General features: G+C 45.6%; 1 protein-coding gene across 4 annotated transcripts; it reads right to left on the reverse strand.

Moving 5' to 3' along the window:
- Positions 1–52: 52 nt before the first annotated feature.
- taok1b (TAO kinase 1b) lies at positions 53–22,527 on the reverse strand. Of its 4 annotated transcripts, XM_076980528.1 has the most exons (21): positions 15,872–18,448; positions 15,439–15,698; positions 14,812–15,060; positions 12,595–12,666; positions 10,870–10,971; positions 10,686–10,731; positions 9,734–9,830; positions 9,517–9,630; positions 9,330–9,421; positions 9,126–9,219; positions 8,900–8,981; positions 8,291–8,458; positions 7,911–8,114; positions 7,226–7,363; positions 6,834–7,070; positions 6,549–6,677; positions 6,099–6,302; positions 4,625–4,864; positions 4,209–4,421; positions 3,908–4,090; positions 53–3,794 (listed from the first exon to the last, which is right to left on the reverse strand). In XM_076980528.1, exons 3-21 carry the CDS (start codon positions 14,941–14,943, stop codon positions 3,276–3,278), a joined length of 3,066 nt encoding a protein of 1,021 aa, XP_076836643.1. In that variant the 5' UTR covers positions 14,944–15,060; positions 15,439–15,698; positions 15,872–18,448; the 3' UTR covers positions 53–3,275. The 4 variants fall into 4 exon arrangements, with proteins under 4 accessions (XP_076836643.1, XP_076836642.1, XP_076836644.1 ...); XM_076980527.1 differs by lacking the exons at positions 15,439–15,698; positions 15,872–18,448 and adding an exon at positions 21,905–22,527; XM_076980529.1 differs by lacking the exons at positions 15,439–15,698; positions 15,872–18,448 and adding an exon at positions 21,337–21,563.
- Between the last annotated feature and the right edge of the window lie 5,089 nt (positions 22,528–27,616).

Raw genomic sequence — 27,616 nt, forward strand, 5'->3', positions numbered from 1 at the left:
TTTGAATACACTCAGTCACAGTCACTCAAATAAGTCAAATCAAAACAAAATGTACTAAAATTACTTTATTACAGTTGATTCTTTATCCAGTAGCCCTCTGCCAACAAAAGGAGTAATTACAAACAAAACAGTACACGTTCCCCCTAAAGTTTTCAGAACTTTGAGTCTTTTTCTTATGAATAACCATACATTTGTTGTAATCTCTCCAACATTCAGCTTTTCACAATCTATACATTTTAATACAGGTTATATACGGATTGTTATGGTAATGTTGAAGCAGGTAAGAAGAAACAATGGCCATCAAAAGTAAAACGTGGAGGAATACTGGTCAGTGCGCTGTACACACACGTACACCTGGTGTGGTCATCGCCCCTTCTCACACACAAATAGGGTCATAACAACATGGGAATGATGAGGGCTACAATATAACACAGCACAGATTACACTTCCACAAGGGGGGAGGGCATATTTCCACATTCCTCCTCAACATTCTGCAGGCTCTCAGGCAGGGTGCATCTTGGGGACCAACAGCCAGGTGTAGTGAGCAGCTTCTGCGTAATCCTGGTTTTTAACTTTAAATGCTACTCAGCCAATCCCAACGGAGCAAGTGGGTGTTTAAATCGTTTTGGCGCGTTGCATCAGAATGCTGCAGTTACCTGCTCCGTTGTTTGGCCCAGGTCTTCTGAGGCCTGGAAGTGCGATGGCTCAGCTGGCTCGTCATCTAGGCTAAACGAACACTGAGCTTAATGTCGTCTCTGCGTCATCAGTGACGCCATGCATACACCCCGAGAACAAGTGGCACACTAGAAGCTAAATCGATGCGCGGACACCCAAGCATTCTCAGCAGCGACTCCAAAACGTCAAAAACAATGATGGCCACGGTGGTGGTTATGGAGACATCTCGTTCTGGAGAGGGATGGAGATTAAACACCTTGCGTAATGCTTTCCAGATCTTTCTGTGGCCAGTGATGGGATGAGGGAACGAGGTAAAAAGTAGAGGGATAAGCCCAGAGGGACAGTGGAAGAATGACATCGTCAGTGAGGGGGAAGACAAAACCTGACTGGGGGGGTTTGGGGAATAGTGGAACCGAATCCAAGAAGTTTTAGCTGTGCTTAACTCCTGTGAGATTCTGCCTGATAATTTTTTTTAAATAAGATTAGAAACCAAGCTGTTTTTCTTTTTTTTTTTCTTTAATGTTCTTCACATTCAAGCAGTTAATTTTTTTAACTAGTTTAAACTTGGGTTCATCTTTCATAGCTTTATATATTTTTTATTTTCTAAAATGTACAATATACACAAACGTTGCCTATACATCCCACTTAAAGCTGTCTCCTTACTATATCTCTTTAACATATCACTTATATATGCTTTCTGATCTGTTTTTTGTTTGTTTTTTAACCTCTCGTTGCTCGTCGTTCTAAATGTTCGGTTGGGGGCGGGTTGTGGGGCGGCGGGCGTCTGATGCGGGCGTCAGGGTGACGAAGGCATTGCAGGGGCCACAGCAGCGGCACCCACTCACCCGGCAAACACGTTCAGCGGTGGCGAGCCTGCCCCAGACGGACCGTCCCAGCCCCGGGCCCACGCGCACCGCCCTGACGCCGAGCCCGGGGAGGGGCAGGAGGGAGCAGCGGAGGTCTGAGGAACATGAGGGAGGACGGAGGACAGGAGGGCAGAATCGCACATGCCGAAAGCCTCCTCTTGCATAGCTAGGATGAGAGTGAACTTTGGCATTTTGAATAGGAATCTGATATCCGAATGACATCAGGTTGTTTTGATCCCCCTCCTAATGTCGGAGGGGAATAGTTCGACATTCAGTCATTTTACTAGGACATCCATCCATCTTCACAGACATATCGCAAACACCTCTCCTATTTGTGCAACCTAAAACAAGACCCTACCTCTCCCTTTCCCATATAGCTACACGATGACACACACACCGAGCTCCATACTGAGGAACACGTGGCTCCATCTGCTGACCTTCCAACCATGGCCTCCATGTGACTCCACCCATGCCAGTCCTACCCCATGTTAAATGTCAATCTGTGAAAATACACTGAACACCTGTTCTCTCTCTCTATTCAGACCTGCATTTCCTCTTTTGGCTATTGGGACTTGAACAAACCCAAGACAGACCACTTTGCAACACAGACTATTTTAATGCAACAGGGTCCCTTGAGAAACCTGACCAAACCTGCCCTTAAGATGTGCTTATGCTAATGGTAAGCAAAGTGTAGGAACTTTGGTAACAATGTTTTTAATATTGCCAACTCAGGCAACTGATGTTCTAACAAGATCACCACTGCCACGTTTCCCTGGGATTCTCGCAGCATTGTTAATGGGGGGAAAAGGGTGTTTTAAACAAAATGTAAAAAGGAAAAAAAAAACCTCCTAGTAATTTATATAGAGAACAATGTTTTAGAACATTGGTTCTTAGTGTTTTAAAACTAATCAAAGTTGCTCATTTTAATCATAGCACAGGTTTTCTGAAAGAAAATGAAAAAGGAAAAATACTGAATAAAATCATGAACATTTTAAAGCCAACAAAGAAATGTGACTGAATCAAACTGGGTTCAGAACAATGGCTGGCCTAATAAGCACATTCTTAATTATTCATGTCGGGGGGCTCCATTGCAACTTTTATTAAAACATTAATGTTAAAAACGCCCACCTAAGATGTATACTGTATGTACTTAAATGTTTCCCTTGAAAAAATATGTGGACTCTATGTTTGACAAACTCAATAACTTGCAAACAAGATCATGATAAAACCCATGAAAGATTTACATACAAAAACCTTTACTTCCTGTTAGAGGAAATGCACTAAGCTCAACTCAAATAAAAAAATCATACCATTACTGCTTAACATAGCGAAGCAACAGCACTCCCTCTCCCTGATGTATTCATAACCACACACGCCTGCCATCCAACCTCCACTCTAAAACTAAAGATGCTCGACTGTGCCTCACGCAGTACATCAGAGAACATGCTGTGGACCGCTCAGGTCTGCAGATATAACCAAGCTGAATGTGCAACAGAGTGCGTTCTCATATATAAGGTGCACGAATTGTGTATGTGTGAGAATGGGGGGGGGGGGGGGGGGGGGGATCTTCAAACCAGAAAAGAAGAAATTGGGAAAGAGGAAGAAAGCAAACAACAGTGAGGGCTCAGACCTCCCTGGGCGTCCCCCCTCTGACCTTCACCTGCTCCCACCCCCTCTCCTGTGGCACTGTGGGGCAGCGCGGTGCGGGTCATGGCGGGCGGGGCGTGGGCGGTCTTACGTGTAGGACAGGTGCGAGCCGTTGGAGATCTGAGAGGCGATGCTGGCGCTCCTGCTCATCCCCTGCTCGCCACGCCCCCCCGACGATGTCCGCTGCACCACGTGGGGGCTGTTCCGCGCCCCTCCCCCCCCGCCGCTCGCCCGCTGGCTGCCCCCGGAGCCGTGGTGGCCCCAGGGGGGAGGCCCGCCGGCGGGCAGGCCGTGACCCCACGACTGCTGGACGGCTGTGCCGCCCTGGCCCGGGGGGTGGTGGTGGTGATGGTGGCTGCCGTGGTGCCCTCCCGGCCCTGAGCCGCCGGCCCAGTGCGCGCCGTGCTGGGAGCTCCAGCCCCCGGGCGCGCCGGGGAAGCTGTGGCTGTGGCCGTCGGACGAGGCCAGGTTGGACAGCGCCATGTTGTTGAAGCCCAGGCGCATGCTCTCCGAGTCGAAGGCCTCGATCTCGCGGGCCTGGCGCTCCAGCAGGCTGCGGATCCGCTCGGAACGCTCCTTCTGCAGGGCCTGCATCTCCTCCTCGATCTGAGGGGGACGAGAAACGGACGTGCGGGTCAGCGCGGAACGACGAAACCCGAGGGGGGCCGTGCGAAACGCTACGGTGCTACGGAAACGCGTTGGGCGTGCGTCGGACCCACCTTCTGCTCCAGGAGGGCTCGGCGCAGGGAGACCCGCTGCTCCAGCTCCTTCCTCTCGCGGTCGTGCTGCGCGTCCGTCTGCATCTTGATCTTGCTCTGATACGCGTTGAGCAACTCCAGCTCCTCCTGCAGCTGCGTCTTCAGCAGCTGACACTGAGCTTCCTGGGCTTCGTCCAATCGCAGCTGAGGAGCGGGACAGAGGGCGGGGTTAGCGATTGTTATTAACCGTGCCTCGGGTGCACGCCTCCGGTGGGGACCGCGCGAGACGGGCCTACCGCCGCGGTTCGAGAGCCCAACTCACGGCCTGCGTGGACAGCATGTCGTTGATGGTGTGGTCGTACTGCTCGGCCAGGATGGCCAGCTTGCGCGTCTGCTCCTCCTTCAGCCGCTTCAGCACGGCCTTGTGGTCCGCCTTGGGCGTGCTCTCCAGCAGGTGGTTCCGCAGGGCTTTGTACTGCCGCGTCTGGATCTTACACGTGTCCTGGAACTGCTTCTTGATCTGCAGCTCCTTGGACTGAGGCGGGCAGGCAGAAAGACAACACCAAGAAAGGGGCACAGAGGGAGGGAGAGAGAGATGGAGGGAGGGAGAGAGCACAGGAACAGCAGCAAGAGAAAGAAATCGGAAGGGAGATGAACGTGAGACGAGGCCTTTCGCGAGGCTTTTCGCACCCCGTCCTGGTCGCGGCTGTGAGAGCCGTGGTGTTGGCACCCACCCACCTTCAGGCTCTTGGGCTGCTGGCGAACCTCCATCACGTGTTTGCGTCGCAGCTCGCGCTCCCGCCGCTTGTTGTACTCCATCTGGTTGGTGAGCTCGGTCTGGTGCTGCAGGCGGATGAGGTCCGTGCGCATTCTGTGGATGGTGGCCAGCTGCCGCACCTCCAGCTCCTGCATGGACTCGTGGTGTCGCAGCAGCATGGCGTGCTCCAGGTCCTTCTGAGTCTGCCGCTTGTTCAGCTCCTGAGAGGCGGAGGTGGGGGTGGGGGTCGAGGGTGGAATCGCAGACGTGAGTTTAAAAAGGTAGCCACGGTGCCACAAAGACAAATAGAAGAGCCTATGATCCATCACTAGGGCTGCCACAAATGATTATTTTTATAGTCGAATAATCACCAATTAATTGTTATGATTAGTCGACTAATCGGATCGTGCGTTAATTGAATATAAAACATACAGCTTATCACACCGGAATGCAACTGCTATTCTATGCTATAATCATCATTAGATTTCAGCTAAAAATAAAAACAATCAAGATCATAGTTCATTAAACATTTAATGAAATATGCAACTTGTTGCAACAAACAATTATTAAAATAAGTATAAGGCACTGGCTTAAACAACGCAAAAATAAATACATTATAATAAAGAAATTATTTTTTTTAGGTTTTTCTTTCTTTCATTTGTCTCTGGCATCAAACGTAACTACATTTAAATCAAATTAGGTAGGTACCTGAAACTAAGGAATTATTCACAAAAATAAAGTTTTGGTCTCACTGACGTTACAGAAAACACAAATGCGTGCTAAGGTTAATGAAACAAATCGCCATCACTAATGTTAACTTTTACAGCTACCACGATAAGTAAGTACGAAGTTAACGCTCCGTTTACGCTAACCTTAGCAGCTAACTAGTAATTTAGATTACAGAGATGACGGTCTTCATCATTGTCACAATCAGCCACAACATGCCTCAGGTGCTCGTACATCGCGGTTGTGCTGCCGTGGAAGGCAAGTTCTGCCTTGCAGATATTGCACGCGTTTCAGAACCCGGCTACGGAAAATGATCCAACACTTGAGTTCCGTAGCCGGGTAGCCATGATACCAGTCTGTATAACGTCCTGGGATGTCGTCCACTGTCTACCTCGGTTTCCACTACTGCGCATGTGCATTAGAAAGGCAGACGCAGCAGTGGAAACTGTTTGGAGAGGAAAAAAAAACATGACGCATCGACTATTAAATTAGTCGTCGACTATTTTAATAGTTGACATAATCGTGACTAGTCGACTAATCATGGCAGCCCTATCAATCACACATAAAACGTTCATGCCCTTAAAAATCGGCCCACGTGCTGCTGGTAATTAGGACTTAGCCACTGAATACAAGGGCGTGAGCGGATACGAGGACGTGCTCTCAAATCCGAACTTAAGACCGCGATGGCAGTGACGAGGTTGGCCGGTCGGGCCCGATCTCGGAACGTACTTCTCGGACGAGGTCCTGCTCCACGTTGTGTCTGGCGATGAGGATGCGGCGTTTGAAGCGCCGGCACTCGAGCTCCAGGTACTGGCGCTGGCGGCGGAGCAGGTTGGCCTCTTCCTCCGCCTGGAAGTGCTGGAAGTTCTCCTTCTGCTTGGACAGCCACTCCTGCTTCTCCTTCTTGGGTGTGGACTGGTTCTCGTTCAACTCCTGAATACACAGCAGAGTTCAAGTGAGGAAGTACGCAATGAAGGAGGAGCTTCTGCGACATACCAGTATTCTTGCGATTATTATTGGCTGGATAAGTGTGGTGATAAAATAAATGGGGATTTAGATTCAGATTTAGATCTTCTGAAGTGACTTCCTTGGTTACTCAAGAAACAAAACGTTCTTGGTGCTGCTCAAAGAAACGTTTCAGCTCCTTCTAGATATACAGGACTGGAAGGGTAGTAGAACCTCTTTCAGTTGCTCTTTGCGTAGCTTGTACTCTCGTTTCTGGGACTCCAGGAAGCTGCTCAGCTCTTTCTTCTGCTGGACCTGGATGTGCTGCTGGAACTTCTTCTCATCATTGGCAAATGACTTGGCCTGCACGAGAATGCCAGAGCAAAAAAAAAAACCATAATGAGCATTTGTAACATTCACACTAGGACGTTATGAAGAATGTGATGCGAATCACACAAAAATTGCGTATATGACGATGCGCGTGGGGCGCGTTTATGATGAGGCGTGTGGGACGCTCACATCTTTTTCCATGGATGCCTGGTGTTTCTTGACCAGCTTCTCCATCTCGGTGGCGAAACTGTTGCGCTGGGTCTCCAGCTCCTTGTCCAGGCGGAGCCTGTGTTCGTCCATCTCCGCCTTCAGCTTGTTCTCCAGGGCCATCAGGTGCTTCTGGTGCTGCCGCCGCATGCGTTTGTAGCCGGACATCTGCTCGCGCAGCTCGGAGTCCTGCTCATGCTCCTGCATCTGCCTCGTCACCTGGTGGAGGAGGTGGGGGTGGTGGTGGCCCCAAAAAACAAAAACCAGTGAGTGACACCGTTTAAATATCACTCACCCACCCCTGCAGACAAACCGCAGGTACTTTAAATCAGCCGGAGGTGATCCAGCAGCGAGACCCTTAAGCGGTGACTCACCAGTGAGACGGTGCGGATGGTGGCGAAGTGCTCGCGGTTGCGGTGATGCTTGCGCGGGGGAGGCTGGGCCGGGGTCGTCGCGGCCTCAGACGGACGGCTTCGCGCCTCCGGGTCGTCGTGGTAAACCTCCTCTTCCTCCTGTCAACAACAAGCTAAAGGAGTTATGATGCTGAAGTGCGCCAGCCGTTTGGTACAACGTCTCACTTGTCTCACTTGTACATTTCTGGGTCTCACTTGTAAATTGTACACGAACAGCCAGTGAAGTGTTATTTACACCTGGGAAACCCATGACCTTTCACCTTTTCCATCGGGAGAAAATGGCAAATGTGCACGTGAATTCCATCATAAAAAAAATTAAAAGCCTGATTGGTCCGAGCTCTTGCTGTGAGGCTGGAAGGAGCAGGCACAACACGGCTCACTTTTCACATAAAAAGCAGGATGAGCATTTTACAGGAGTTCGCACTTTTTGCATGTAGTGGGCGTATCTTCCCAGCAGCACCAGAATGCAGTTAAGTCGTTTTTACCGGTTACTCATCTGGTATATACAACCTGCCGAGCACCGAAGCACAGCATGGGACTTCCTGATTACCTGAATCGTTTCTTAAAGAATCAGAATCGAACTGAATGGTTTAAGAGTCTGAGACGGAGGGGTTAGGACGGCTGCAGAGGGATGAGGTTAACGTACAGGTTTGAGGTGGATGACGGAGCTGTTGGACATGACGGTGTGGTCTCCCTCCATCAGGTCCAGCTCGCTCTTGTCATCTGCAGCGTCGGGCAGGCTGTTGACGGAGCTGCTCTGGGAGCTGGCGCTGATGGACATGCTGGGGATGGACTGGTTGCTGCCCACGCTGTTCACTGTGCCAGTACGGCCAGCGCCCTGCTCCGGCTCCTACACACACACGATACACACACACACACCAGTCAAACACTGTCGGTTTATAGTCCATTGACAAGACAGGACACTTTAGCAAGAGCACATTAGAAATGCATACTGTCACCCCTCCTCCGAGCACAGCCCCTAACGGTACCACAGCCCCTAACGGTACCACAGTGCCGCTGCCTGACCTCGTCACCCTCCTGCTGCTCGCTGGCTGGGCCGTTCTGGGCCTCCTGGAAGAGGATCTTCTTCATTTTGCGGTACTGCAGGTTGTCCAGCTCCCGGACCGCATCCTTGGTCCGCATGATCAGGTCCATCAGGACGGTGTCGGGCCTCTCTCGCAGGACAAAGGCGTGCTGTGTGCAGTGTGTTTGCGTTAATGGCTACGGCGCAGACGGCGTAATAGTTACTAATGCAAATAAAATGCAATGAAAATGAGCTTGGCTTCATTAGACAACATGACACTCTCAGAGCGTGCCTTTTCTGCAAGGTATGTGGGTTTTTTTTTTGTTTGTTTGTTTTGCAGCAACAAAACAGCTATGCCAAAACATCTGTTTTCGCAAAGCCAATTTATAACACTCTGGAAGTGCTATAAGAGCTCTGGAAGTGTTCAGATAAAGCCCAAATTTAAAACCGGAAGATCCACGAGTAACCTTTTTTTAAGGTTTTTCAGGAGCATTTAAGCATATTAAAAATAAATGTTCCAGTTGAATGTTTAAAAACATTAAATCATTTCAGTTTTCACTCTTTCTGTGGTGGTCATTTACAGCTTTTAAAGGTAAAGATGACGGGTCTACCTGCAGCAGATCATCTGAGTGTGGTCTGTCCTGGGGGATTTTCTGAAGGCATGAGTCGACAAAATTTCTAAAGTAATCCGTCCTAGGATAGAAGAAAGCAAATGATCACACGTTTGGGAAGGTGGCCCAGTCTCACTCTGAACTAGAGGGCACCTTCTGACGCCTGATGGCACGTCGCTGAAATCCGGTGCCGGTTTCTTCTGTTCCACGTGCAGTGTGGACTCACCATTCGGCGGACTGCAGTGCTGGGCTCTCATTCTGCGCTATATGGTATAAGGCACTCATTGCATTCATGTTGAACAGAGGGGGCTTCCTCTCAGCTGCGGGGGGGGGGGGGGGGGGGGGGGGGGGGGGGGTGAGAAAAGGTGAGACAGTGCTTTTCACTCCAGAGTCTTTGAAACACACATACACACACATTCTGCCACCTTACCTAGTTCTATACAGGTGATCCCAAGGGACCAGACATCTACCTTTCCATCATACTGACCCTCATCCATGGCCAGAATCACCTCTGGGGCCATCCTGGTCAGAGTAGACGAAGAAAAACAGAGTTGCTGTGAAAATGCTAACAGTTAGTGAGGCTACTGAAAAGTTAGAAGCTAGAGGCGAGTGCTCACCAATATGGCGTCCCCACGAAGGAGTTGGCCGGAGAGGCAATGGACGCGGATCCAAAATCTGCTAGTTTGACCTGTCCGGGCTCGGTCAGCAGGACATTCCCAGCTTTGATATCCCTGGGAAATGGTGGACGTGCGAGACATCCAGAGAGCAGGAGATATTAGGATGGAAACGCTCCTCTACAGAGCGAGTCAAGGGGAGACCTACTTGTACACCTACCTGTGGATCATGTTATGAGAATGAAGGTAGGCAAGCCCCTGCAAAGCACCATGGGTAATAGCTGCAATCTCCATTTCCTGAAGGGGCTTTTTGTGAACTGTGAATAAAGAATAAAAGGACAGTGAATCGGTCTGGTAAATAAAGGACAGTGTACGACAGTAAAGTCGGTCTTATAAACAACAGTGAATCGGTCTGGTAAATAAAGGACAGTGTACGACAGTAAAGTCGGTCTTATAAACAACAGTGAATCGGTCTGGTAAATAAAGGACAGTGTACGACAGTAAAGTCGGTCTTATAAACAACAGTGAATCGGTCTGGTAAATAAAGGACAGTGTACGACAGTAAAGTCGGTCTTATAAACAACAGTGAATCGGTCTGGTAAATAAAGGACAGTGTATGACAGTAAAGTCGGTCTTATAAACAACAGTGAATCTGTCTGGTAAAGCTGAAACAAAGCCTTCAGATGAAAATAACTGAGAGGGTCAAAATTAATCATTTGATTAACAGAATATTAAACACAGTGATGCATTTATTACAAGGGCTGAGCATAACTTACATAATGTCTATTATCAGTTTATAGAGAAAGGCTTATATTTATACTTCAGGTTATTAGATCCTCTCTTTAAAAACCATGGCTATGATTAATTCCTGAAGTACATTAATCAAGACAATAGGAAGTTAACACACATACACACACACAAACACATAATTCTTACTATATGGCATACTTGCCCCTCACTGCCAGTCATTTTTTTGGTCAGTCTTCAAACAAGTAGAAGGTTTGAGTTTGGGTTAAAAAACTGAAGGTGCATGCTTAGAGAGGCAAATAAATCAAACGGAGAGCTCAAAGGGAGAACCCTTTTATCGGAGTGACCATATGCCTTGTGTGCAATTCAGCATATTGCTTACGGATTTATTTAGCAAATATTCCTCATGAAAATGATTCGTTTACCTTCCAGGAGGTCGGAGGCTGAGCCCAGACAGTACTCCATCACAAGCTGAAGACCATGAGAAAGACATGTGCATTTTTATCAGAAGCTGAGAAACATGGCAACATTGTAAATGTGTGAGTGCAAGTGTGTGTGTGTGTTTGTGTGTGTGTGTGTATGTATAATGGAGCAATGATGTGCCATTACCCATGCTGTGTGTTCCCGTAGGTAACATCCTTTATACTCGATGCTGTTGGGGTGTTTTATTCTCTGGAGGAACTTAACTTCTTTAATGATGTCCTGCCATTTCTTGTGTAAAGAACAAGGGGTCATTGATGTTTACCAAAAAAAAAAAAAAAAGACGTTAAATGCAATTTCTATGCATTTCAATTAGGGATGCACCGAAATGAAAATTCTTAGCCAAAACCGAAAACCGAAAATGAGGAAACCAAGGCCGAAAGCCGAAAACCAAAACACCGAAATACATTATGCCAATTATTAGTAACACTGGATTTATGGCTAACCTCACTAAACTCAAGGCATTGCTATTCAAAGAATAAATCAACTACAAAATTTGATTTGAAAATATTTATTTAGCACTGACATTACAGTAATGCATATTATAAAATAAAATTAGTGGTGGGCCGTTAACAGCGATAACGCTGACAACGGCCGACCACTAATTAAATTTAACTCGCTTGCAGACCGTTTTTATCTGAGAGGATAAATATATGTATTAAATTTAATTATAACTGACTGGCCTGAAAGATAAATATAAATTCTCTCATAAAAACGTGACATGAGTTGCAACAACAATAAACAGCTCAGGTAAACACGCTTCTGAGAAATGTCGTCTGCTCGGCAAAACATAACGGGGCTCAATGTGCTCTATTAGCCTACGAAATCCCACATCCTCTACGACAGAGAACGGCTGATCGTCTAAGGCAACGAGTTCCATAATTTTTGGTGTAATGTCCTTTTGCCTTGGCGCCATCACTGGAAAATGTTTTTGCTAGCTTTATCCAAATAAGCGCGTGCAGGTGACGATTTTTGCTTGCGTCATCACAACACACTGTTTCGGCCGTGTTGTTTCGGTGATGAAAGTATTTCGGCCGAAAACCGAAAATGCAAATTTAAGCCATTTCGGCCGAAAATTTTCGGTGGCCGAATTTTCGGTGCATCCCTAATTTCAATACATTGAAATGTAATGTAGTAACATTTATATCATTACATAAATCATTAAACATTCATCTTTAATATTTTTTATTTCATTATTTAAGGTTGTGGTAAAATCCCACAAATACAGGCATGAAATGTAGAATTCGTGTCTTTTGAATACACTTTTTCCTCACAGAATAACGATTATTATATGATTATTTCTAATATGAAATTACAAGGAAAAACATTGGCAAGACATGTCAAAGGTCAGACACTAGTTTCCATCCTGGTTCCCAAAAGCAGAAGACACAGCACCATACATTAAAGCCTTAAATTCCCCAATTCACCTTAGATTATAAGCAGTCCTCACGAATGTGTGCTTAGGATTACCAAGAGTGAGACACAGATAAGGGATCATTTGGTGAGATCAAGATACAGCTGGACTAGCACATTTTGACTGTGGCCAAGAATCTCCACTAGTTAAACCTAATCAATGCTACCAGGGCCAAGCAAACTATGAAAGTAAAATGTTGCCCCTCATGGCTGTAATCAGTAAATAATTCAATTACATCCTCTCTCCCATTGCTCATAGGAAAGCGGAGGAAGACAGATCTTGTTTCCATACAACAGGCTCCACCTGCATCGCTTAAAACTGTGATATTCCCAGTCACCCTTTAATCACACTGTCAAGAACGTAGCTGCCGTGGGCGGAGGCCGTGGGTGGAGGCCCTGGGCGGAGGCCATGAGCTTGGCGCTGGCGAGCTGCTGACTTACCTCGTTGGACTGTTTCCCGCTGTAAGACATCTTCTTAATGGCCACCACCTCAGTGGTCCGCACATCACGGGCCTGCAGATAGACGCCAACATTGAACTTCATCACTGTCACTGTCAGAATTAATTTGAAACCTGCACGGCTACGCCGCCTGCATGTCAAAATGCGAAATTGACTTTAAATACAACAATGAGCATATTGTACAACTGACTTAGGTAGAAATGTGGAAAGTTGCATGTCATGTGGTGCGAGTGCTATTGAGTTTATAGCAATCAGACTTCAGTCTGGCCAAGCCCCACCCTCCATCCCCATGTAACCTATGGATGATTCATGAGTTTGATCTGATTTCCCTAGTTGTTATCGAATCCAACTGGAAAACGTTTCAGATTATTTTATTAGAACAGGGGAATACTCTAACTGGGGAGCGTAATCAGGATATTGCAACAACTGCAGAAAAAGCAGACAGCTTTTCGACAGTATTGATGAGGGCGGTATTTTGTTTTTTTGTTTTTTTTTAATATGGAATCTCAGATCACTTGGCAATTATGCAGATACGGTTACGGGAGTTTAGCGAGAGCTTTGGGTATAGACCGCCTACAGGTCAGTCTACTGCTGCCAAGCATCGGCGCCGGTCCACAAGGGGTTCCGTCTCACACTGAAGGTTGTTGGAATAAAGCTAGTGCTGCCACTTTTAGCTGAAATTCACTTTCTAATGTCTTAGAAACAGACTCTAATGTCACTTTATGGTGCTTTGCCCGACGTCTGACCTCTCAAATCCGAATTCAGTCCACATGACTGAGGTGACTTTACTACCCATCGCTGGTGATCAAGCCAATCACCTTACACCAAAGTATTGACATGTTTGCATGTTTACAAACGTATTGGTCACGAGTAATTGTTTCATATTTCTGCGTTTTTAATCTGCAGCACTGCCATCTAAACATTGATCAAACATCTGCAAATTGCATTAAACACACCAATTATGTGTCACTGAACAAAATGCCCAGCCATAGGTCATAGTTTCCAAATGATGGCTAGGTCTAGTGAATAAAGGCATTTGCATGCACATTAAACGCACACTTGCAGAAAGAATTAAGGCTATCACTTTAGGAACACCCACGTACTCTTAATCTGATTAGCACCCTCAGATTTCTGCCTTAAAATCAAATTTGTATTTATGTGACTAGGTAAAGCCAGCGCCGTGCGGAATGTTCAAAAGTTCTCCGTGCGTTCATTATCGGCACATTCCATCAGAATTACCCTCGTCCACCAGACCCTGAGGCGTCCATCTAACACGCACAGGTGGCTGAATGCAGGAAGGCTGGCTGTGGGACTGTCCTGCCGTGGACGAGTGTTCTGGAACTCGGGTGGGACAGGAACGTTCTTTCTACAAATCTAACTGGCGCAGCGAGGAAAATATGAACATGGCTGAAAGACGGTAGGGCTGAATGCGTTGACGATTTTTTCGAGGGGCGGGGACCTACTTGATTATAATCTTCACAAGTGTCACGTCAGAGTCTTTTATATGTGCGCCTACCACCCTATTGCTGATATGTGCTTGAAGGAGATCTTTTGTTTCCACTCTGCTGGTATCTGACTGATACTGTGTACCAGAGTGGTAAAATGTCTCCGCCACAGAGTAAAACAGTGGTATAACCCACATGAAGCGCACGTGTCTTACTCTGCTCAAAGTGCATTTGCCACCGCTGTAATTGTAGCTCCATTTTGAAACATGATCCGATGTGAGGAACATGCAACAAAAGCAGCGTTTCAAGCTGCGGACAGCTCGACATCCTAAGAAAGTTCATTACATCTTGCAACAGCTCCATTTACTCTTTAGATGTGGGAATGGAATTCAGTGATGTCGTTGTAGTTCCGCCTCATCGAGGCCGACTTCAGCAACACTTCCTAAAACTGACCTGGAGTTAATTAGTTCTGAATGTTCACAGCTTTCCATTTGGCTGAGTTAATACTGCACTGGGGGGGGAAAAGTTGGGGATGAGAGGAGGTTACTAATGGGAACGAAACCTAAAATATGAGAAATACAAATACCGAAGGAAAAAAAAAACCATCCAAAACGTGGGGGAAATAAAAACTGAATTTGTGAGCGTTTTCCTGCTCGTATTGTCCATCAACACGGACTAAAAACAAAACAAAACAATGTAAACCCGTGTTATCGAGCTGTGAGGGAGGCCGGTGCGTCAGTGGAACGATACTTACGAAATACACGGCTCCGAAGCTGCCATGGCCGATCTCGCGCAGGTCGGTGAAGAGCTTCTCGGGGTCCTCCTTGAAGAAGAGCTCTGCAATCTCGGGGTCCTTCAGGCTCCCTGCCCGGCTGGTGGAGGGCATGCTGCGCGGGCCGGGACGCGAGCGCGCACGCGGGGGACTATCTGGCCGTGCGACTGCCGCGCCAAAGCTCCCGCTGATGACTCATCTGCCAGAGGGGGGCAGCGTGCACGCAGGGACCTGGACGCAGCACAAAACAGGCGACACGCAGCGTTAGAGGCAGGGCTCCCACGTCCTTTGAGGCGTGGACAGGTCAACGAGTACCAGTGACCAAACAGTAGCCAAGCTTCCTTCTCTTTGGTAGTTAAACGTGGCGCAGTGTTAACGGAGGTCCGAGTTGACCTGCACAGTGTGGTGGTATGACGCCGAAAGTGAATGGGTGAAGATTATCCATCTAATGAAAGAGTGTCTACTGATGCAAAGAGTGTCTACTGATGAACATACAGTAATCGATGTAATGAGATTAACCTGCTGATGAGCACGACTGAGAGGGGGAGATAGCTAATGGAGAGGCCTTGCTTTGAGCGGCGCAGAGGAAACGGGCTGGAGGACAATCACCAAGAAAACCGCGGCTTCTAGCGGCTCCAGAGCAGAGGAGGTTGTGGCGAGACCCTGCATCCTTCTAAGCAGGCCTCAGCACACAAACAGGCCGGCCGATTCTTCAAAGCGACCAGCTCGGCGCTTGCTGGACATGAAAGCTGGATAAACACGAAACTGTGCACAGCCCCTCTGGCACAGGCCACAGAGCTGAACGCTTGTGACGAACTTGTGTAGGCTCACCAAAACCTCCTGGCCATCAGTGGACGTGGAATGTCTTCCTGTAATTTAAATATTCGAAAATAATTTAATAAATGCCTATGACTTATGGAAGTGTACAAATACGATTGTCGAGGAGCCTGTTGATACTTCTCCTCGTGGTTATTTGCACACACACAGTCAGGCTGGACCTCCAACACGGGCTGACCAACACTGTGGTTCTGTAGTCACCCACCTCTAAAGCCACTCGATCACACCTCAAGCAGGTTCCACATCCTCCTCCTCCGGATGTATGAACGGGGTGGCCAGGTGGGGGGTATAGGAGAACAAGCCCTCTCAACTCACACAGGAACACTGCAACTGCTCCATATAGACTGGCTTCATGTTTGATTTCACCATTCATTCAAGCCTGTAGTAACGGTTTTGCTACATAATACATAATTACCTGCACTTCTCGGGTAAAAACCATTAAAGTTGTGGGTGTTAAAAGTGCGTTAAAGGACAAAAGTATTTTAAACATAATATTTATATGAAACTCTGAACACTTTTAGGAGAATGCTAGACACTTTAGTCATGGCAGTCAGAAAACTATGCCATTAACTTCAGTCTGGAGAGAGTGTCTGAGGGAGGTTACACCACAAAGCTTTCATGGTCTCACTAAAGCTAGCACCCAAGCCAACTCAAGGGCTACATAATTACATTGACTTAATCACACTGACTGAAACACCAACACACTTTCCATCATTATAACGCCACCTCCTCAAAACTGTCAAAATCCCTTTCGAATCACTTGGTTCAGTGAGTTCAGAGGCAAACCAGACCGAGAGTGCATTTTAATAGCTTAATGAAATAGCGGGTCCCGTTACAGTGCTTGCTCCAACTACCTCCAACACTACACACGTGCTGGCGCCTCCACAGGCAAGTCACACTACTGCATCACCACAAGTGCCAAGATGGAATCTTTTTTTTCACAAATTTTTTAAATGAAAGCATTTTTTTCATCTAGGCTATTCTGCAGTGGTGAAAACAATAAAATAATGGAATAACAGGCTTACATAACAGCCTTTTCTTATTATGCGGTTTTAATTTGGTAAAGTCTGACAGTCTGGCTCACGCCATTCCCTACAAAAATGAGATCCGACACCTCCCACCCCTTCATAAAATCCTGTCAGATGGAAAATATGTGCCGTTGAAAGTCTTTTTTCTTGTTGTTGTTGTTAACGTGATAAATATAACTGATAGGAGCATCAGCCCATGTCCATGTTGAGTGTTCAGTGCGGATGTGTGATGTTACAGATATGTTACTAACATGCGACTTGCCAATGTGATAATGTACAGTGACAGTAAAGAGCCCAAACCGTTTAAGTGCAGCAGGACTAATATAAGCGTGATATGAGCATGTCGCTTCACATCTGTGACACCATGTGCCCGTGTTTAAAAACGTGCAGTTTATTAGTATTTCAAAAGCTAAAATTACTAACCATCTTGCATTTGGAAAAGCGACAAATTGTCATGACAGCGTATCAGATCTCTGACCCCTAGACACAGCGAAAAACCACCACCACCACCACCTACACTCCTCCTAGAGGAAGTTCAACGGGGAACTGCTGGAGACACCAGCCTGGTGTTTTAGCAGCGTGTTCTGGGCAGTAGACCGTCTGGCGCCTGTAAGCAGGGCTCTTTGGAGGCCGGGGCGTTGCTCAGGTCTTTGAGGAGCTCCCTGCAGTACAGCATTACGGTGTTTGTGGCATCCACAAGAGCATCAGAAGACTCTTTTAGAAAGGAAATTGGATTTCTCTGGCTCCGTTTTGCAGAGAAACTAGCGATTATAGAAGCAATAAGACACGGAAGTCAAAACACATTTTACTTCTGCACCGTGACATATGTAGGCTTATACATTGGAATTTCATTGCATCATGAAAACATGACATTACTGGTTATTATTATTTTTGCCCCGCCTGCTCATGCTTGATGACCTACCCAAAATTCCCAAGACATTTTTCGGTCAGCAAAAGTCACTGCATTTTCTAAGTTATGGACAGGCAAGAATCGTCTATTAAATTATTATCCTATGGCTGTATAACACAGACAGTTATATTTTGATTATATAGCTACATACTGTGGTATACTTTCTAATAGGTTGTGTTAAAAACAGCGGCGATGCCTTGACTGATAATCGCATTCTTCTTTCCAAAATTACACTTGTCCAGAGAACGCTCGTCTGTGCTGTCTGAGATTGATCAAGATGCGCACAGCACACAAGAATGCTGTGATGTATTATAGAGCTCACATATCACAGCCTGTGGTAGTATCAGTACTGTAGAGGCTGGCCATTAAAAATGTATAGTGCGATAGGTGATATTCATAGGTTGTGCACAATGTAACCAGGACAGAACCGGGTAAAAGGAAGCTATTTTATTTTAGCCTGACTTTAAATTAGTCTTTCTTTAAACAGTCAAAATTGTAATTCATCTTCAAGTTCATTTCTTATATGCCTCAACTGTCTATCACTGATATGATGAGGAAACTATTCTGAGCATCCCCTTGCGTTTCTAACTTCCTGTTTTCTCGTTTTCAGACTAAGCACATGATGCACATGATGCATTCCATGTCAACTGAACCGTCAAAGCCATCTGCCTTAACAAACATAGGCCTCCATTTCGAAATGCCATGAAAAAATGTTTAAATCAGTTCTGTTGCTGAGAAAACTACAAAATATCTTCACATTAGTTACGGTTAAAACTGATGTTATTACACAAATAAGCTTTAAAATGTCAAATGTGCAGAGAACAAAACCTTCACATACACACCACCACCACCTGACGACCTTCACTTGCAGTGCAAACACAGACACCCCCCCCCCCCCCCCCCATACACACACACCAAGGCTAACTGGAACCCCTTCTTCATTACAAAGCTCAGGAGCACTGACCTTGCCAACACCAAACTGCGTCCCTTATGTAAGAGCTGCATGCAAAATCTCCATTTCTAAGGTGGGCTTACTGTCCAGAATTGAAATGAACAAAATTACAAATTTGTGAAAGCGCACATACATCCTTCTTAAGTATGTGATCACACCCCACAGAGCCATTTTTACTCTACAGCGTTTGATGATGCAGATGCAACTGCCAGCTGTCTTGAAAACACAGCTCATACACTACAGATACTGTAGCCAAATTCATTATGACCTGCTCATGAATAACTGTCAGTGTAGAGAATGAATGAATACACCGGTGTGGAGTGGTATGGTGTGAAGGTATGCAGTTCAGATAAACCATTAGATGAAGGAAGGAGGAACATGGATGAAACTAATAAACACCATTTCCTTACAACTTGAGTCTCAAAAAACAAGGAAGTTCCACTTTGTAAAGTCTGCTACTGGCACACACTTGTTGTCAAAACTGATGACCTTTGGATTCAACTCATCAACGACCTTCGTTTTATTTGAAATCAATAATTATGCTCTAAAAACTATAAATAAAAGCTCTGTAGAGAGATCAAGTTTATCATTTGGCATTCTTATGATTACATGCCTTACAAGCCAAGGGGGCCATCTTAAACATGTCATCTGTGGTATTCAGTCTGATCACACAATAAAACAACAAACATGCAGCACATGGCTGCACCAGGAAGAAAACGATACTCAACAAAATACCTGACAGAGGAAGGAGAACCATGTTTGTTTTACACAACATTTAGCTTGAAGTTAGGTACAACACTAGCTCCCGAGCAGTTTAGCTCACAGTCTCCCGATGAGAAAGAGCCGTGTCTTAATATTTCACAAACAGCCTACTATTACACAAACAGCCTACTTCTTGATAAAAAAAATAAGCTCTGGCCTAAATATCAAAAGAAAATATGCCTTATTTACCACTTATGCTGAGAAAACGTAGTCAAAACAGGAAGACAGGAGTGCAAATTCTTTTTTCAACAGCTCTTGGATTTGGTCATCTATTACTCTGCCATTTTCAGTTCTGTACCTACATCGTTCCTTAAATAAATAAGAACCCCACGTTGGACATTTAGTCAGCATAGCCACTAGTGCTAGCTCTATGCAGAGATGTGACAGTGAGTGGAGCCACTTAAAACATAGCTATGTTCTTTGATGTGACAGTGCATCAGGCTATATTAGACTTTTGTCAGAGAACATAGCTCAGACATCATCCGTCCGTACCACTGTGTGCTCACTAGTCACTATTAATGACACCTGTCTTGTACTTGCACTCAATGGCAAAATTTCCTGGTAAACTATATCTTAGGTGAATTTTACAGGTGTACTGTTACAGACATTTGCCTGTTGGCCTGCAAACTGGTCAGCAGACTTGTATCCTGTTCATTAAGGTCAGGTTTTTAACCACTGCTATAATAAGAGTAAACTAAAATATCGTTTAGTTGACCATTCCCAGTACAGCATTCATAAATGACATTAGTGGCACGGTTGTGGGTGTTGAGTTGGCAAGAGTTCATCACACACACACACACACACACACCGGTGCTGCTGGGGTTTTCACATGTGCCAGTCGCACCGTGCGCCTTAAGAACAGTCAACTCCTAAAACTATCCAGCCAACAGTGGGTCTGTGGTCAGAAATTGACCATCTTTCAAGAGCTGGAGGTTGGCTAACACAGACTGTGCATTTTGCCTTCATGCTAAACCTCTTGAAAATAAGTTGCTGTATTGTTACTATGACTACTGCCACAGCTACTTAAATAAATTATCACAATCCAGTAGCCTGTCTAAATGCATAAATCCCCATCTGGTCACTTGTGAAATGATAGTGTCAACAGTCACTAAACTAAATTAATGCAATTTATGCACTGAAGCATGCAGTGTAAGGGACTCATGAGATGCTATGTGATCTTGCTTTGATACAGTCCATCAATAGAGCTTAGGGTTAGATTTTCACATGAAAATACACTACCCTGTGACATACACTTCAGAGTAACTAATACTATGATTCAATACAAAAATACAGCCACAAATACACACAATCATCTCAAAGGAAAAACTACATCTTCATCTCAATGTATTATCTGGGACTAAAAATTACACATGGCGTTTACATTCGTGTAATCTGCGTTATAACTATTGTATTTTACACATTTACCTCTCCATTAGAAAACTTTCGAACTGAGTTACAGAAAATTATGTTTCAAACGAAATTCATTATGTATGACATTACAGCAATCGTAAGAATGTGGTCATTTAAACGAGAAATCTCGCCGTTGTTGCACAAATCGCATAAAAACCCGTGAATATTTGATGTTTAGTGAGCAATACTGGGCAGCAAAGTGCTCGACGGTCAGTCTGGTGTGTTACGCAATGTCAACACGGTGGGACGAGGAATGCAGCGCCGACGAGCGAGGCACATCTCGAAGTGAACCGACCACTTCTGTTAACTGTTTCGGTTATAATATTGCAGAAAGCAGTCCGGAGGGCCCATTAAAGTGAACGCTGATAACATATAATTCATCTGTTTACCTGGTTAGTAATGACAGGTTTCAATGGCAGCAGCGGCGGGCGTATGAAAGGAGGGAGTGCCGCTGCGATATGCGACGGTGAGCGTTCTCGTACGCTGGTTAGAGACAGCTACCCTCCGGAGTTCAGGTCTGACCGTACAACCGGCCACTGACGGTTTAAGAAATTATAAATTAATTGTCCGAATGTGATTTTTATTAGCCAGGTTCGCCGCCAACTTACCTCGTCCCTGCGCAACCTTCCCAAACAGCTAGGGCACGCACATCTTCAAGCTCACTAAAAACGTTTAGCTTAAATCAGCTAAAGTAACGTTATCCGGTTGACTACACAGCATATTAAAACCGTGAAACATCTTTAAGGGAAATTCCTCATTTATTTTATCCGCACTCGGAAGTTTTACAACTTTATGATCGCAAGATTTCACAAAACTCCCACTGGCTAACAGGGGTGAGAGAGACGGGCTCGTCGGTGGCGCTATCTTCGCGGAGAAGGAATGTCATTTACCTCAGGAGACGCGGCGAAATCCACACACGCTCCCGGCTCACGACCGCGCGGCTCATTTCTAACTCGCCAGCCTGAATTCACTAAACATTTAACATTCACCCGACAACTACAACCTGGTGAACCATAAAAACACTTGAGACAAAACTGGGAAGCTAACGCGCTAACTAGCCGAGCGGGCTAGCTAGCCGTCGCTGCCGCTTCACTATCGTCCTAACGTCAGCTAGCCTAGCAGCAGCTCGGTAGCAGGGCGCCGTAACCGCGGCCGGGTCGCTCGCCGGTACTTTACCTGTCCAATAGGCCAGTTTTGAGACGAGCAGAACTCCGGGAGGAAACCTGAGCTCGGGCGGCGCTGCTAACTCGGCTAGCGGTGGAGCCGCCTAGCCCACGGAGATCCTGGGAAGAACTGGGCGCAGCCAATTCGGCCGCCGAAAGAGTGGAGCACAGATTCGGACACAAATCTGGACGCGTTTGTCCCACCGGGGGCCACGACAGCTCCTGTGGCGTTGTTCGGTCGCGTTATCTAGAGTATCCGAAAACGTTAACGCTGATTTTTTTATGCTGCAGGTGATCATTCGGAAGCGATGTTACAATCACTGGAGGCCCAAGAAACTAGCCAATGAATGTAATAGCGTGAAAGCTAACACCCCACTCCCAGTGACTTCCAAAAGATGGCGGCGGGTAGTTTTCACCTCCTCCCCTCTGTGACAAACACGAGTAAATCTGAGTCTATCTCACCAACAACACCATTATAACTATCTGAAACCATCTAAACCGTGACAACAGTGCTGCCACGATCCAAAGACCAGTGTGTCACAGCGGCAATAAAAGTTCTTCGTGCGTGGCAAGTATGATATTACTCTGTGGCCAGGCAGTGATTTTCAAAGCCTTCCTCACTTTCGATGCTTGCAATTCCGTCTCCCACCACTGGGGACAAATACCAAGATGCCCAATCGAGGTGGATAAACAGAAACTACGATGCGCTCGGCTACCACTGACTTCACTAAACATAATTTCTCGGAATTTTTCATTATATATATTGTTGTTGTTATTATGATTATTACATCTTAGTTTTTAAGATGAACGCAGGTGTGGATGTGTAGAAAAAAAACCGTTTTGAACTGTTTGTTTTCATATTCTACCTAAATTAATGGAATGGTATGGGTGAGTTGTCCACTATACATCCAAGCCTTCCGAAAGCATGTCTAATGATGTAATCAGTGGGATAAACAGGCAGAACGGGTTTTTTTAGCCTGACCTGAAAACCTGTAAGGATTACAGAATAAAAATAATAGGCATCAACAAGGCATTTGTGCCCACAGAACTGCTGCTCACTGGATATTTTCTCTTTTTCGGACACAGTAGATCAGCAGTTTCTGAAATAAGTTAGAAAATAAATGACTGTGAATATTAAAAAAGATTTTTTGTTTTTAAAAATTGTGAATATGTGCCAGGACATAAAGGCAACGAACAACGCAAAATATTAAGCACATGTGTTTTCAGAATGAATACCTGACAAATTATGGTAAGTATATTAAGTTGGTATCGTTGGTATAGTAAGTTGCTGATTTTTGGAAATATGTAATATATATATGACATACATACTACAAGTGGAAACGTATTGGTGCCTGGTAATGTCCTGATGGAGCTTAGTTCTGACCAGGCTGGTATTAAGTTTATCCTAGGTTATGTCTGGATTCTGGAACGGAGTGAATTAGTGGCGTGAGTCAGACCATGGCACCACGTGCAAAAAAGGAATGCAGTTCGTCCCACTTCAGATAATATCACCTGAAGGTCTTTCTGCATATTTTAACAAATGCGACATGCACAGTGCACTCATTGTCATACACACAAACAGGGAGTCTCTTTCAGATTGACCGCAGAATGGTGCAGAAACATTTCATTCAAGTTGTAGTGCCATCTGCTGTCAAAAACCTAAGTAATTGCCTCATGTTAGTATGACTGAAATGTTTTTTTTTTATTATTTTAAGCAATTGACAAAAAGGAAAGCAAAAATATTTTTGTAACACAAACAGATTAGTAAATATAAGGAATGTTCTCATATCTTATTATGTTCTTCAGTCATCTGTTGAACATACATTTTAACATACACTCACCGGCCACTTTATTAGGTACCAGAGGTGTCAATTCCAGGTTCAGAAAGTTATAGTACTCACCAGGATTTTGCTCAGGCTTCCTGGATTGTGTTGATTCCACTAATTTTACCTGGATTGCACTAATTAGAAAATCTAGCAAGCTTGAGCAAAATCCTGGTGAGGACTTTTACTTTCTGAACCTGGAATTGACACCTCTGTTAGGTACAACTTGCTAGTACCGGCTTGGACCCCTTTTTGCCTTCAGAACTGCCTGAATCCTTCGTGTCATAGATTCAACAAGGTACTGGAAACATTCCTCAGAGAGTCTGGTCCATATTGACACGATAGCATCACACAGTTGCTGCAGATTTGTCGGCTGCACATCCATGTTGTGAATCTCCCGTTCCACCACATCCCAAAGGTGCTCTATTGGATTGAGATCTGGTGAGGGTAGAGGCCATTCGACTACAGTAAACATTGTCATGTTTAAGAAACCAGTCTGAGATAATTTGCGCTTTATGACATGGTGTGTTATCCTGCTGGAAGTAGCCATCAGAAGATGAGACTATTGTGGTCATAAAGGGACGGACATGGTCAGCAACAATACTCAGGTAGGCTGTGGCATTGACACAATGTCAATTGGTACTAATGGGCCCAAAGTGTGCCAGGAAAATATCCCCCATACCATTGAAACACCACCACCAGCCTGAACCATTGATACAAGGCAGGATGAATCCATGCTTTCATGTTGTTGATGCCAAATTCTGACCCTACCATCCAAATGTCGCAGCAGAAATCGAGTCTCATCAGACCAGGCAATGTTTTTCCAATCTTCTATTGTCCAATATTGGTGAGCCTGTGCAAACTGTAGCCTCAGTTTCCTGTTCTTAGCTGACAGGAGTGGCACCCAGTGTGGTCTTCTGCTCAAGGTTCAATGTGTTGTGCATTCAGAGATGCTCTTCTGCATGCCTCAGTTGTAATGATTGGTTATTTGAGTTACTGTTGCCTTTCTATCAGCTCAAACCTGTCTGGCCATTCTCCTCTGACCTCTGGCATCAACAAGGCAATTGCGCCCACAGAACTGCTGCTCACTGGATATTTTCTCTTTTTCTGACCATTCTCTGTAAACCCTAGAAATGGTTGTGTGTGAAAATCCCAGTAGATCAGCAGTTTCTGAAATACGCAGACCAGCCTGTCTGGCAACAACAACCATACCATGTTCAAAGTCACTTAAATCACATTTCTTCCCCATTCTGATGCTTGGTTTGACGATGTCTACATGCCTAAATGCATTGACACATTTGCGTTAATGAGCAGTTGGACAGGTGTACCTAATAAAGTGGCTGGTTAGTGTATGTACATATATATTCACATATATTATATACATATAAACTGTAAAATATCAATGTATCTGCATTTTGCATAATTCAGTTTAAAAAGAAGCAGTCCAAATACAGTTCTTGTTAATCAGTATAATTAATAAACACATTTCCTTCCTACATTATTATGTAGATGACACACAGCTGTATTAAGTCCCTATAACTAGTGACATTTGTCATGGAAATTTCCTGAAAATAGATGAGGACTCATACATGGTTAAAAGAAAGTTTTATTATCAGTAAAAATCAGTAAAAAAAGCATGAGAGTCTCGTCTAGAACAAGAACTCTGAGGAGAGAGAGCAGTCCGATCTCCTATATTCCGATTATCACATGTTTACAGTACATTTGGGCACACTGAGAAACTGAGGGGGGGAGAATGCACAGTAGACCGCTTTCGTCTCACATATATTTTTAGCGGAAGAAACTGACATATCAGTTGTACACAGAAACAGTTGACAGTTAACATAGTGGCAGATGCTTTCTGTCTTTGCTCATTCCTCTAACACATACGCAAGGACATGATTACCGATACATACTGTATCACTAAATCAGTCCTTCTGCTAATCAGAAGGACATGTACTAAATCATAATGTTCTTTTGTAATCTTAAATGTAATCTTCACTTTGGTGCCGTTTACTGTTAATGTTACTTTTTGGCAAGCCTTGTGGCCCTTCACTAATCTTCTGTAAACATTGATAATTTAAACCAGTTACATTCCTTTTGTTGTCTTCTCCTCGTGGTCCTGCACTGTCCCGCCTCTCCGCTGCCCGTCAATCTCCGGAGTTTTCATTCTCCTGTTCTTCTTAATTTTCAGGACAGTCTCTTGAAAAATGTCCTGGTTTTCCACAGTTGTAACAATTGCCGTCACCTCTTCCTCTTCCTCTTCCTCGGCCTCTCCGCCGTCCTCTGCTAGTGAGCACGTTTTGGGTGGTCTGCACCATGGTCAGCATGATGATGTCTTTTCTCATGCTCTTCAGGAAGCTGTTTCTCAGGTGGGCTTCCCACGGGCTGACATCTGCTGGTCCATTAGCCCACTGCACTGGCGTCTCAATTCCACAGTGGTCAGTGTGACTCTGGTCAGACTCACTAGGAAGTCACTGATGGATTCTCCATCTTCTTGTTTACAGACAGCTATCTTGGCTTGTGTGTGTTGATAGTGACTGGATATGCAACCAGGCGCCTTATCATCTCTCTGCAGGGCCCGTTTGGGTCTCCCTGTCTGGCCGCTGAAGCTTCCCACTCGGGTCGGTAGTGTCGAGCGCCTCTTGGTGCCCAGTCTCGGTCTACTGGGTGTACTGGTGGCCAAGCTTGATCACCAGCAGGTATCTCAGTTCAGATTGGGTCGGCCTGCAGGATTGAACGAAGGCCGCGAGTTCTTCTCCGAAGCGTCGTCCTCCCATATCTGCTGGTTTGCCCAGGCCTTCATGATATCGTCTGCTGTCCAGTAAGAGTGGACCATGATGACTCCTGCGGAGCCTGCTACCTCGACCATCGGGAAGGTCGTTGCACACCCCGGGGGGACGAGTTCGAGCATCACCTCTTTTGGTTCGCGGCATCTTGTGTGCGATGCCACAGGTGAAGCTGGCGGCAAGGGTGGCAGTGGAAAGGTGGCGCTTTCCATAGCTTGGTGTACTTCCGCATACGGAACTGACGGGCCTGCTGGATACGGTGGGAGCTGTAGATCTTGGGCTGGTGGTGGGCTTGCAGCTGTTGGACTGGAATAGCTGGAGCCGGCCTTGGTGGTGGCGGTCTCTGTGGGGCAGCATCGATGTCGGGATCAGCTACAGCGACACACTGAGAGACATTATTAGTACATTTTTTAGTCCCTGCCTGTCTTTTTGGTCTTTTCTCGGCTTCTTCAAGCCAGCATTTAGCTTTTCTTCCATATCTGCTTTATGTTTAGCAAAGTATTTGCGAGCCTTCTTATCTGCACCCTTGGGCTCTGTTTTTACTCTTTCAACTAGTCTGCGTAGATAGCCTACGCTCAGTGTTCCCTTTGAACCAAACCCATAATGCTTATCCCCAGAGGTGTATAATCCAGGTTCAGAAAGTAAAAGTCCTCACCAGGATTTTGCTCAGGCTTCCTGGATTGTGTTGATTCCACTCATTTTACCTGGATTGCACTAACTAGACAATATAGCAAGCTTGAGCAAAATCTGAGGACTTTTACTTTCTGAACCTGGATTATACACCTCTGCTTATCCCAGAATCCCACATGTCGAGTTACATCTTCTACATAATCTCTGCTCATTTGGCAACCTATACTACTCTGGTCTGCCCCATGGTTCCCACACTTTTTTTTTAATTTTGTTAAGCCAAACCATGGTCCTTTAAACACGTCTTAAAATGTCCTCAAAATCTTGTTGTCAACAACGAAGCAAACAGGTCTCCTGGTCCTATTGGACTTTTCTGTTCGACCCAGGTCTAGCCTTTCACTAAATTACATCTAACAAGTGCGCTTTACTTGGCTGGGTTTTATCCCAGACTGCATCAGACAGCTTGGCTGAGTCCCAGACTCGTAGGTG

Source organism: Brachyhypopomus gauderio, chromosome 18 (assembly GCF_052324685.1).
Source record: "Brachyhypopomus gauderio isolate BG-103 chromosome 18, BGAUD_0.2, whole genome shotgun sequence".
NCBI lineage: Eukaryota > Metazoa > Chordata > Actinopteri > Gymnotiformes > Hypopomidae > Brachyhypopomus > Brachyhypopomus gauderio.